Source organism: Musca vetustissima, unplaced genomic scaffold (genome assembly GCF_032173495.1).
Source record: "Musca vetustissima isolate MV318-11 ecotype Yass unplaced genomic scaffold, APGP_CSIRO_Mvet_v1 utg185669, whole genome shotgun sequence".
Taxonomy (NCBI): domain Eukaryota; kingdom Metazoa; phylum Arthropoda; class Insecta; order Diptera; family Muscidae; genus Musca; species Musca vetustissima.
Genome location: NW_026881935.1, coordinates 25,197 through 38,252, shown reverse-complemented (window position 1 = coordinate 38,252; position 13,056 = coordinate 25,197). Strand labels below are relative to the sequence as shown.

The window sequence follows — 13,056 nt, the reverse complement described above, 5'->3', positions numbered from 1 at the left end:
AAGAAATATTCTTTAAAAAATCCACGCCTTATATGGCCCTCCAAGAAATATTCTTTAAAAAATCCACGCCTTATATGGCCCTCCAAGAAATATTCTTTAAAAAATCCACGCCTTATATGGCCCTCCAAGAAATATTCTTTAAAAAATCCACGCCTTATATGGCCCTCCAAGAAATATTCTTTAAAAAATCCACGCCTTATATGGCCCTCCAAGAAATATTCTTTAAAAAATCCACGCCTTATATGGCCCTCCAAGAAATATTCTTTAAAAAATCCACGCTTATATGGCCCTCCAAAAAATCCACGCCTTATATGGCCCTCCAAGAAATATTCTTTAAAAAATCCACGCCTTATATGGCCCTCCAAGAAATATTCTTTAAAAAATCCACGCCTTATATGGCCCTCCAAGAAATATTCTTTAAAAAATCCACGCCTTATATGGCCCTCCAAGAAATATTCTTTAAAAAATCCACGCCTTATATGGCCCTCCAAGAAATATTCTTTAAAAAAATATTCTTTAAAAAATCCACGCCTTATATGGCCCTCCAAGAAATATTCTTTAAAAAATCCACGCCTTATATGGCCCTCCAAGAAATATTCTTTAAAAAATCCACGCCTTATATGGCCCTCCAAGAAATATTCTTTAAAAAATCCACGCCTTATATGGCCCTCCAAGAAATATTCTTTAAAAAATCCACGCCTTATATGGCCCTCCAAGAAATATTCTTTAAAAAATCCACGCCTTATATGGCCCTCCAAGAAATATTCTTTAAAAAATCCACGCCTTATATGGCCCTCCAAGAAATATTCTTTAAAAAATCCACGCCTTATATGGCCCTCCAAGAAATATTCTTTAAAAAATCCACGCCTTATATGGCCCTCCAAGAAATATTCTTTAAAAAATCCACGCCTTATATGGCCCTCCAAGAAATATTCTTTAAAAAATCCACGCCTTATATGGCCCTCCAAGAAATATTCTTTAAAAAATCCACGCCTTATATGGCCCTCCAAGAAATATTCTTTAAAAAATCCACGCCTTATATGGCCCTCCAAGAAATATTCTTTAAAAAATCCACGCCTTATATGGCCCTCCAAGAAATATTCTTTAAAAAATCCACGCCTTATATGGCCCTCCAAGAAATATTCTTTAAAAAATCCACGCCTTATATGGCCCTCCAAGAAATATTCTTTAAAAAATCCACGCCTTATATGGCCCTCCAAGAAATATTCTTTAAAAAATCCACGCCTTATATGGCCCTCCAAGAAATATTCTTTAAAAAATCCACGCCTTATATGGCCCTCCAAGAAATATTCTTTAAAAAATCCACGCCTTATATGGCCCTCCAAGAAATATTCTTTAAAAAATCCACGCCTTATATGGCCCTCCAAGAAATATTCTTTAAAAAATCCACGCCTTATATGGGTCTCGAAAAAATATTCTTTAAAAAATCCACGCCTTATATGGGTCTCGAAAAAATATTCTTTAAAAAATCCACGCCTTATATGGGTCTCGAAAAAATATTCTTTAAAAAATCCACGCCTTATATGGGTCTCGAAAAAATATTTTTTAAAAAATCCACGCCTTATATGGCCCTCGAAAAAATATTCTTTAAAAAATCCACGCCTTATATGGCCCTCCAAGAAATATTCTTTAAAAAATCCACGCCTTATATGGCCCTCCAAGAAATATTCTTTAAAAAATCCACGCCTTATATGGCCCTCCAAGAAATATTCTTTAAAAAATCCACGCCTTATATGGCCCTCCAAGAAATATTCTTTAAAAAATCCACGCCTTATATGGGCTTCCAAGAAATATTCTTTAAAAAATCCACGCCTTATATGGCCCTCCAAGAAATATTCTTTAAAAAATCCACGCCTTATATGGGCTTCCAAGAAATATTCTTTAAAAAATCCACGCCTTATATGGCCCTCCAAGAAATATTCTTTAAAAAATCCACGCCTTATATGGGCTTCCAAGAAATATTCTTTAAAAAATCCACGCCTTATATGGCCCTCGAAAAAATATTCTTTAAAAAATCCACGCCTTATATGGCCCTCCAAGAAATATTCTTTAAAAAATCCACGCCTTATATGGCCCTCGAAAAAATATTCTTTAAAAAATCCACGCCTTATATGGCCCTCGAAAAAATAATTATTTATATTTTTTGCTCCTTTCCAGCAAATGGCGATGTAATCGTAACCCTCTTACCAGCCAATACCAAATTTCCATGGGTGACACCAGCAATTTTCCGACCTGAACTGGTACCTGAAGAGCTTATGGCTCAAGGATTAACTGTGAGTAGTTTTGGAAGACACGATCTCAACTGTAATATTCTAACCTCTCTTCTCCACTCCCTTCCAGCTCACCGTTGAGGAATATGTTCATGCCATGGAGACCCTGGTCAATGATTATCGTTTCACGATGTATAACATTTGCTATAAGCGGATATTGGTATGCTGGATTCTCTTTGCATTTACGGTCCTGCTAACCTTGCTGTTCTCTGGCCTACAAGGCGTGGCTCTGTTTTCATTGGGTGTCGGTTGGTTATTCCTAAATGCTGCTGCCATATTTTTGTGTATGTGGGTGAAGTTACGCTTGGCCAGAGGACTAGAAAAATGTCTCGCTCGTGTCAATAAGCAACTGATAAAACATAAAATCCTTCTCGTGCTGGATGATCGTGGTCGCATATCGTGTCATAAAGTTAATTTGTGTTTCTTGTATTTCGATTCGGGTCCATGTGTGAGTTTCCTCAATGAATTCTTGGAGCATACGGAACAGAATGGTGGGGAGGCGATTAAGGCTGGATGGGAACGGAAATTGGATATTGATTTGAATGACATTGTCATTCAAGGCAGCACACCAGTGAGGGTCTCAAGAAAACAGGTATGTGGGAGTTTTTATCACACTTTTTTAACGATTTGTATTCTTTCCTAACTGTAAATAATATTTTCCTCACATGCAAATATCTATCACACCAAAAAAACGCTTTTAATATGTTTATGTTAATACATATTTGTACAAATTTATTGTTATAAAGGGTGCCAGGTCAGTGAAGACATAATACATTATTTAATTTCAAGATATACTGGAGCCTCTTGAAAATCCACGCATTGCATAGGCCCTTGAAAAATATTTTTTAAAAAATCAACGCCTTATATCGAGCCTCAAAAATATTTTTTAAAACGAGAAAAAAAGCGTTAAGTTCGGCCGTGCCGAAATTTGGATACTCTCCAACATAGGTATACTAACAGATACATAAGTGGTCCTATACCGAAAATTCAATTACACCAAATACAAATTTCAGCAATTTTTAATGGATATTTTTCCTAAAAACCCCAGAAAGTGGTCCGATGTTGACGACGCATAGTAGGGTGGAACATCCCAAAATAAGGCCATAACCAATATATACGGGTTTTATTTCGGCCTAATTGAGAACAGATATAGCTCTATTTAGAAACTAAGATTTTTGCATCAGAATACATTTCTTTACGCTAAATATTAAAAATACCGAAAATCGGTATGTATCATTAAATGGGGGCTAGGCCTAAATGTGGACTATAGTTCAATGTTTTCGACATCTTCCGCAGGTGAGAGTCTTCGAACCAAATCCAAAACGCGCAACAAATCAGGTAATTTTTTTATTATAAACTAGTAGTGCACATCGAAGCATATATAGGGACTTTGGTGCAACACTTACCTAAAATCGGACGAAAATATATATGGGAGCTATATCTAAATCTGAACCGATTTTCACGAAATTTAGCACACATCATTCTAGACCTAATTCATTATGCTGTGCCAAATTTCGTGCAATTCGAAAGATATTAAGGGACTTTGGTACACCATTTTCATTAAATCGGACGAAAATATATATAGAAGCTATATCAAAATCTGAACCAATTTTCAGGAAACTTAACACCCATCATTTTAGACCTAATTTGTTTACGCTGTGCCAAATTACGTGCAAATCGAAAGATTTCCAGGGACTTTAGTAGACTATTTACTTTAAATCGAACGAAAATATATATGGGAGCTGTATCTAAATCTGAACCGATTTCCACGAAATTTAACAGACATCATTCTAGACCTAATTCAGTACGCTGAGCCAAATTTCGTGCAAATCGAAAGATATATAGGGACTTTGATGCAACATTTACATAAAATCGGACAAAACTATATATGTGAGCTATATCTAAATATGAACCGATTTTCACGAAATTTAGCACACATCATTCGGGACCTAATTCAGTACTCTATGCCAAATTTCGTGCAAATCGAAAGATATATAGGGACTTTGGTGAACTATTTACCTAAAATCGGACGAAAATATATGTGGGAGCTAAATCTAAATCTGAACCGATTTTGACGAAATTTAACATACATCTTTCAAGACTTATTTTAGTACTCTATACCAAATTTCGTGCAAATCGAGAGTTATATAGGGACTTTGATGCACCATTTACATAAAATCGGACAAAACTATATATGGGAGCTATATCTAAATCTGAACCGATTATCAATTTAGCATACATCATTTTGGACCTAATTCAGTACTATATGCCAAATTTCGTGCAAATCGAGAAATATATAGGGACTTTGGTGCACCATTTTCATAAAATCGGACGAAAATATATATGGGAGCTATATCTAAATCTGAACCGATTTTCTCGAAACTTGGCACACGCCATTCTAGACTCAATTCAGTACCCTATGCCACATTTGGTACAAATCTAAAGATATATATGGACTTTGGTGCACCATTTACATAAAATCGGACGAAAATATATATGGGACCTATGTCTAATTTGGCACACATAATTCTGGACCTAATTCAATATGCTATGTAAATTTCGTGCAAATCGAGAGATATATAGGGACTTTGGTGCCCCATTTACCTTAAATCGGACGAAAATATTTATATGGGAGCTATATCTTACACGATTTTCTTGAATTTCAATAGGGTTCGTCCTTGGGCCAAATGTGTGACCTATGCCAAATTTCATCCAATTCGGATCATAAATGCCCCTGTATTTTGTTTACAATTTAACATGGACAGACAAACAGACAGACGGACGGACGGACATGCATAAATCGACTCAGAAAGTGATTCTATGCATATTCTCAAAACGAACCATGTGTTTATCTCGTTTCCTTTTGCCTGTTACAGACATATGCACAAAGACATAATACCCTGTACCACAGTGTGGTGAAGGGCATAAAAATGGGCTTATATGGGGACTACCCCTAAAAGGGGGTGAATATTAATAATTTTTGGTAGGGAGATTTGTTACCATATGCGACTACAACCGATATATCTTCGAACTTGACCTGCCTCCAGACAAAAGACAAACCTGTGCAAAATTTCAGCACCCAATCTCAATTCCTTCAGAAGATAGCGTGATTACAACAGACGGACGGACATGGCTAGTTAGAATATATATATACTTTATATGGTCAGAATATATATACTTTATATGGTCGGAAATGAATATTTCGATGAGTTACGAACGGAATAACAAAATTAATATACCCTCCGTACTATGGTGGAGGGTATTAGAACTACATGCCTTATATCGAGCCTCAAAAATATTTTGTAAAAAATCCAAGCCTTATATAGAACCTTAAAAATATTTTTTTGAAAAATCCAAGCCTTACATAGAGCCTCAAAAATATTTAAAAAAAAGCCAAGCCTTACATAGAGCCTAAAAATATTATAAAAATCCAAGCCTTACATACAAAGCTAAGTTGTCAGGGTATTATAGCTTTGTGAAGCCCCAAGAGTTTGTAACGCCGCGAAATATTGGTCGTAGACCCACCATTAAGTATACCGATCTCGGCTAGGTGAGTCGATCTAGACATGTGTGTCTGTCCGTCCGTCTGTCCATTACAATTTGTAAATACGATACAGACCACAGTTATGGACCAATCTTCACGAAATTTTGCATGTAGGATGGGTTCTGGCCAATGAAGATCCCCTTTTTTTTGATAAAGATCGGTTAATATCTAGGGGATGAAATGGACCAAATACTTACTTTTTATCGGTTTTTCTGGTCGCCCTAAAGTCCGCAATTATGATCCAAACATCGCGAATTTTTACATAGAGAAGGGGATCGGCCAAAGGAATAAGCATGCCTGTTTTGATAAGGATCGGTCAATATTTAGCGGGTCAAATGGACTCTGACTTTTGGGTGAAAAATTACAAAATTTGTATTCTATTGCGTATAGATGTACCCCTGACGGACATAGACCCGAAAAGTTGTTGGTATATCCAAGGGCAGTGGTTGACTTTTAAATTGATACCAATTACATCGTCGTATGTATTGGGATGTGGGAGTTACACTTAAATATTTGCAGGTGCTTATGTATTCAGATATTATTTAGTAACCCTTCACCACACTTGAGGGCGGAAATATGGCGCTGATCGCTTAAAAATGTTCCATTTAGTTCCAGTTATGGTCAAGGATAACGCCTACAATTTTCGGTGACGATCAGATAATTATATTGTGATGAAGTGGACCGAAAACTTAATTTTTTTGTGTGTTTTCTAGTCGAATATAAGCCGAACATTACAACTGAACCCACCGTGAAGGGAATCTGGACAAGTAATTAGAAGGGTTGTACTGAATATTTTTAATATTAGGAAAATGTAAGAAAGATGTGCTGTTGACCTCTAATCGGGAAATATTGCCCAAGCTCGGAATAAACATCCGAGTTCCGTGGTAGTTGTGTAGGGTATCACATGGTAGGCCCCGTCCGACTATACTGCTCCGCTCACTGGTTTATTTTTAAATCCAGGCATAATATTGAATCTTGAACAAATATTATTTTTTTTAATCCACTCTTATTATAGCCTCTCAAAAGTGTATTATGTCTTCACTATGACCTTGCATCCGCACCTGTGTTTCGTCCTTCTCTCTTTCTCTCTTTTATCAACCATTTTTTTTATTCGCAAATCACTATCACCTTTATTGTATAAACCAAAAAACCTATTATTTGTTATTATCAAATCTTTAGGCTGTGGCCCAAGAGCTTTACCTCAGCTATTTGCAACGTTGGGGCAAAGACTTCTTAAGGCGTCGTCTCGATTGGACTGTACAAGAGGCTGGCGTCCATGAAACGCCCCGGCATCTGCAATCATCCATCTGCCCCTGCCAGTATGAGGAAGAAGTTCTACGCAATAAAATCAAAATGCACCTGCAACGCAGCCAATGCTGTGGTCTTAATTGTCTGGGTTGTTGGATGTAATATATTTGAAAAAAAATCGCTATGACACGATGCTCAGCAAATATAAACTTTCTCAAAACAACCTAAAACTGAATCACAAACTCTAAAAACCAAACACGCAAAATCGCACGGAATTGCTAAACAAATTCAAGACACTAAAGAAACCAAGAACAAGTTTAAAAGGAATTATTTTCTATTTTTTTTCTTCTTCTTATATCTCATCTGTGTTTGTTTATTAATTTCTTATCTTATTTTCTTTTATTTCTTATATTTATATATTTTATTTTTTTCTTCTTCACAATTTATTATTTTACTATTTACCAACCCCATTTTTTATTATTATTTATAGTCGTTAATATTATTTATGTTAAATATTTAAAAAGTTTTACCTAAACCTAAACAAAAACAACAAAAAAAAATCAAATATATCTCTATAAACCAAAAAACAACACGGCTTTCTTTAAATTCACACAGCAGTCATATGGTAGCAGAACAACATGCAATGTGTGGTGCATAGTTGTAGGCGCTTAACAGCAAAACCTAGAAATTCATATTAAGTTAAAGTAGCCAAACTTAAATTACAATCAAATAAAAAATATATAGTTTTTAGTATATACAGTGGTCGACAAATGTACAGTGATCGGTATTGAAATATTTTTTAAAAAATATTTTCCATTTCACATTGCATGCTGTTCTCTACACCATTGAAAATGTATGTAGATGGGTGTTAACACCACAACACTCTCACTATCACATTCACCATTTTCTGTCTCTCCATCTCTTTTCCTCTTTTTTCTTAATTAATTAATTTATTTTTATTCTTTTTTATTTAAATAAAAAAAAAACTGTATAAAAAACTCAATAAAAAATTCCAGGAACAAGCTGGTCAACTATTTCTCCGCTATGCATCACGTTGGGGACGAGAAGCCATCCGGGGTTTAGTTGATGTTACCCCCTTGGAGCCGGGACGTCATTGTGGTCAATTCCAGTGCCCATGCCAGTATATCAAAGATCATTTGCAGTGCAAGCCGAGAGGCAAGTTGAAATTTTTGGATTGTGTTTATTGGGTGTTGGCATCGGAACGTTATGAATAAGTGAAAAAAAATAAAGAAACTAATGAAGAATGTTGCATCGTTCAGGAAAAGGGGGTGGGTAGGGATTGACATATTTACATATATATTTTTTAAACAAAGAAAAAAACTTCACATAATACACCACAATAACAACACATATTTTTTTGTTATTAGAAAAAAACTGAAGAGGGTTATGAGGGACATAAGAGATAAGAAGATATTAGGAGGCTTCTTGGTTGATTAAATAATTCTCTCAAAAACATTTTAAAAAAATTTACGCCTTTATAGACCCCTCAAAAATATGTTTTACAAAATCCAATTTTTGTAGACCGCTCAAAAATATGTTTTACAAAATCCAAGCCTTTGTAGACCCATCAAAAATATGTTTTAAAAAATCCATGCCTTTGAAGACCCCTCAAAAATATGTTTTATAAACTCCACGCCTTTGTAGATCCCTCAAAAATATGTATTAACCAGTAGGGAAAGTAGTAAAGTCGGACGGGGCCGACTATATGATACCCTTCTCCATTTTGGGTATATTCAACAGATGAATCCTAACAGACGTCGCATTTTTAAAGGACCAGTAAAATGAAATTGGATCCATAAACATGTAATTCTGCAACCGATATTAAATTTTTCATTTGGTCAGATATAGAAGCTATATCTAAATCTGAACCGATTTTCACGAATCTTAGCACACATCATTCTGGTACCCTGTGCCAAATTTCGTGCAAATCGAAAGATATATGGACTTTGGAGACAGATTTACTTAAAATTGGAAGAAAAAATATATGGTAGCTATATCTAAATTTGACCCGATTTTCACGAATCTTGGCACACATCATTCTGGACCCAATTCAGTACCCTATGCCAAATTTCCTCCAAGTCGAAAGATATATAGGGACTTTGGAGACCCATTTACTTAAAATCGGACGAAAATATATATGGGAGCTATATCTAAATCTGAACCGATTTTCAGGAAACATAACACACATCATTCTATACCTAATTCATTACGCTGTGCCAAATTTCGTACAAATAGAGAGATATATAGGTGCATTGGTGGACCATTTACATAAAATCGGACGAAAATATATATAGGAGCTATATCTAAATCTGAACGGTTTTTCACGAAACTTAGCACACATAATTCTAAACTTAATTAATTACGCTGTACCAAATTTCGTACAAATCGAGGGATATATAGGGACTTTGGTGCACAATTTACATAAAATCGGACGAAAATATATATAGGAGCTATATCTAAATCTGAACCGATTTTCATGAAACTTTGCACACATCATTCAAGGGTCAATTCAGTACGCTATGCCAAATTTCTGTCAAATCGAATGATATATAAGGGCATTGGTGCACCATTTACATTAAATCGGACGAAAATATATATGAGAGCTATATTTAAATCTGAACCAATTTCCACGAAACTTAGCACACATAATTCTAGACTTAATTCAGTATGCTGTGCCAAATTTCGTACAAATCAAAAGATATATAGGGACTTTGGTGCATCATTTACATGAAATCGGACGAAAGTATATATGGGAGCAATATCTAAATCCGTTTTTTCCAATTTTAATAGGGCTCGTCCTTGGGCCAAATAAACGAGCTGTGCCAAATTTCATCCAATTCCAATCAAAACTGCGACTTGTGATTTGTTTACAATTTAACATGGACAGACGGACGGACGGACATGCATAAATCGACTCAGAAAGTGATTCTATGCATATTCTCAAAGGGAACCATGGGTCTATCTCGATTCGTTTTGCCTGTTACAAACATATGCACAAAGTCATAATATCCTGTACCACAGAGTGGTGAAGGGTATGAAAAATACACGCCTTCAGTGAGCGGAGCAGTATAGTCGGACGTGGCCGACCATATGATTCTCTACATAACTTCCACGAAAATCTATATTCTATATTCTGAGCTTGGGCAATATTTCGACATTTGAACCCTCTTGGCCGACTAGAGGTCAACAGTACTAATTTCAGTCCAAATTCCTTTCGCCGTGGCTTGATCAAATTCCTTTCGCCGTGGCCATGCTACATCGACTTGAAAAAACACAAAGAAATAGGTTGTCGGTCCATTTCATCCCAAAATTATTATCTGATCATCGCCGAAAATTATAGGCGTTGTCCTTAACCATAACTGGAACCTCATGGAACATTTCCTCTTAGATATTCTGTCAACTTCTGTGGTCTATGTCTTTAAGGGGACCCCACCCATTCTCGGTTTCAAAAAATTTAAATTTTTATTTTGATGTAATTTGAAGCTACACTAATTCAAGAATGTCCCTACCAATTTTAAAGTGAAAATCTCAAGAATTCTTGAAGATATATCCAATTTATTGTGTTAGCATCAGGTGACAGCAAGAGGGCTTCTCAAACTTAAAACGCGTTTTCCTCCAAACATAGTTTTTGCGAATGGCGGGCACGATAACTCAAAAACTAAAAATCCAATCGGTCCCAAATTTTGACACGTTTCTCTGGAAGTGTATAGCTCTCGTATGAACTAGGATAAAGCCAATCGGTGAACATCTTCCTTATTTTTTAACTTGGTTTGTGGTAAAAAATCGGCGATTTTTCAAAAATATTTTTCCAAAGGTCCACCATTTTGTTAATTTTAGAGCGAAGTCCATAATCCTAGTTCATACGAGAACCCGACATGTACTCTTTCTAACACCGTTGGAATTTTCGGATTCCGATGTTCCAGTGAGTAGTTATCATGCCCGCCATCAAAAATGAGGACATTTTTTAATCACAAAAAACAACAACAAAACAACAACAACAATTTTTTGAAAATTATTTTTCTTCCTTTTTAAATCTTCAAATATATATGTGCAAAGTTACAAACCTTAACATGCATTGGTATTCATTTACCAGCCCATTTAAAATCTTAAAAATAAAAAATCGAGAAAGGGGGGGGGGGGGGGGGGGGGGTTCCCTTAAGGAGTAAATCTATACGCCATAGAATACAAATTTTATAATTTTTCGCACAAAAGTCAGGGTCCATTTGACCCGATAAATATTGACCGATCTTTATCAAGACAAGCATGCTTATTCTTTGATCCGATCCCCTTCTCAATGTAAAAATTTACGATTTTTGGACCATAATTGTGACCTGTGGAACGACCAGAAAACCCAACAAAAATAAAGTTTTTGGTCCATTTCATTGCCTAAATATTAACCGATCTTTACCAAAAACAATAGGGGTCTTCATTGGCTAGAATCCATCTTACATGCAAAATTTAGTGAAGATTGGTCCATAACTGTGGCCTGTATCGTGTTTACAAATTATAATTATATAACTCAAAGGGTCTAGGAGCAATATTTCGCAGCGTTACAAACTCTTGAGGCTGCACAAAGCTATAATAGCCTGACAACATAGTTGTGTAAGGTATCAATATATTATTTAAAAATCAACGCCTAGAAGAAGACTTCAAAAAATATTATTTAAAAAATCCACTCCAAAAAGTAGCCCATCGAAAAATATTATTTGGTCTTCTCTTGTGTTTCTTATAACCGTTTTTTTATCAGTTGTTCTCTTTAACCGTTTCTATTTTAATTTGTAATTGTACAGTTATAAAGATATATTTTTCTAAATTTGTGTTTGTGTTATTTAAATGTGCTCACTCATTCACCCATCGCTTCTGTTAACCACATCACCGATAAATTTCAGCTTGGCTTTCAAAAATTCACAATCACATTTTTGTCATTGTGTACAAATTAATATTTTCCAAAAATTGTAATTTTTTATATTTAATAATATTTTCTATTATTTATATACATATTCACAGTTGTTGTGAATAGTTTAGGTCAAGTAGTATGGACTTGTGCGCCGGGAACAATACACAATTGATAGGCAAAATCAAATACTGTGCAATTACGAATTTTTATAAGAAAATACAGAAAACCAAAATTTGACCCTCCACAACTACATCACTACATACATACAATATACACTCGAATACACTGAAAAAAATATTTTATATAGATTTTTATTTTTAGAAAAAAAAACTATCCAGTGATTTATTTTATTTCTTTGCAATATTTTTAATGATATTATTTAAAAAAAAATTTAAATGTTTACGTCCTTATATTATGTATTTTTTTCTTCATTTTCATATCTTAGTTTTTAAATTTAAAACCTTTATTTTTTTCTTCAATAAACATCCAATAAATACATTTTATCCTTGTGTTCGTTTTATTGTTTATTATAAGTTTTTCGTTTTCTCCCCCCTTCACCTTTAGGTTATCCCTGCAGTTGTGTTGCCTACGGTTCTAATCCACAATATCGTGATCCTTATTAAATATTTGTTTGTGTGTTCTAATTATTTTTCTGCATTTAAAATTTCACAATAAATCGTTTGAATTTTTATTTTCACAAAATGTGTTATGTTTATTTTTTCCTGGATTATAATGGTAAGTTCTTTCAGTTAAATAAAGAATACGTTTTTGAAAATGCTACCGTCGAAGAGAAAACTTGTGCGTATACATAATGACACTGATTATACGCATCGGTGTATAATGTAAATTAAATAAGTAAGTCATCGGATTATTTACTCGGATATCTTTGATCATCAGCGTCATGTCCGATAAATGAAGTAAGCTGACAACATCATGGTTCTCTTGGTTCTGGTCACATCCCTATCATCGTATCTTTCAGGAAACTACCCTACTCTATAACAACTGACCACCCTGCTTTCTTGAATCAATCGCAGTTTCAGAGAGTCACTCTTCTT

General features: G+C 34.8%; 1 protein-coding gene across 1 annotated transcript; it reads left to right on the top strand.

Annotated features, from left to right (window-relative positions):
• Positions 1-2,178: 2,178 nt before the first annotated feature.
• Positions 2,179-12,638, top strand: LOC133328035 (transmembrane protein 268-like; the record flags this gene model as incomplete). Its single annotated transcript, XM_061536584.1, has 4 exons — positions 2,179-2,294; positions 2,362-2,883; positions 8,100-8,259; positions 12,566-12,638. Coding segments are annotated over 4 exons (857 nt in total), but the record flags the coding sequence as incomplete, so codon positions are not given.
• Positions 12,639-13,056: the final 418 nt, after the last annotated feature.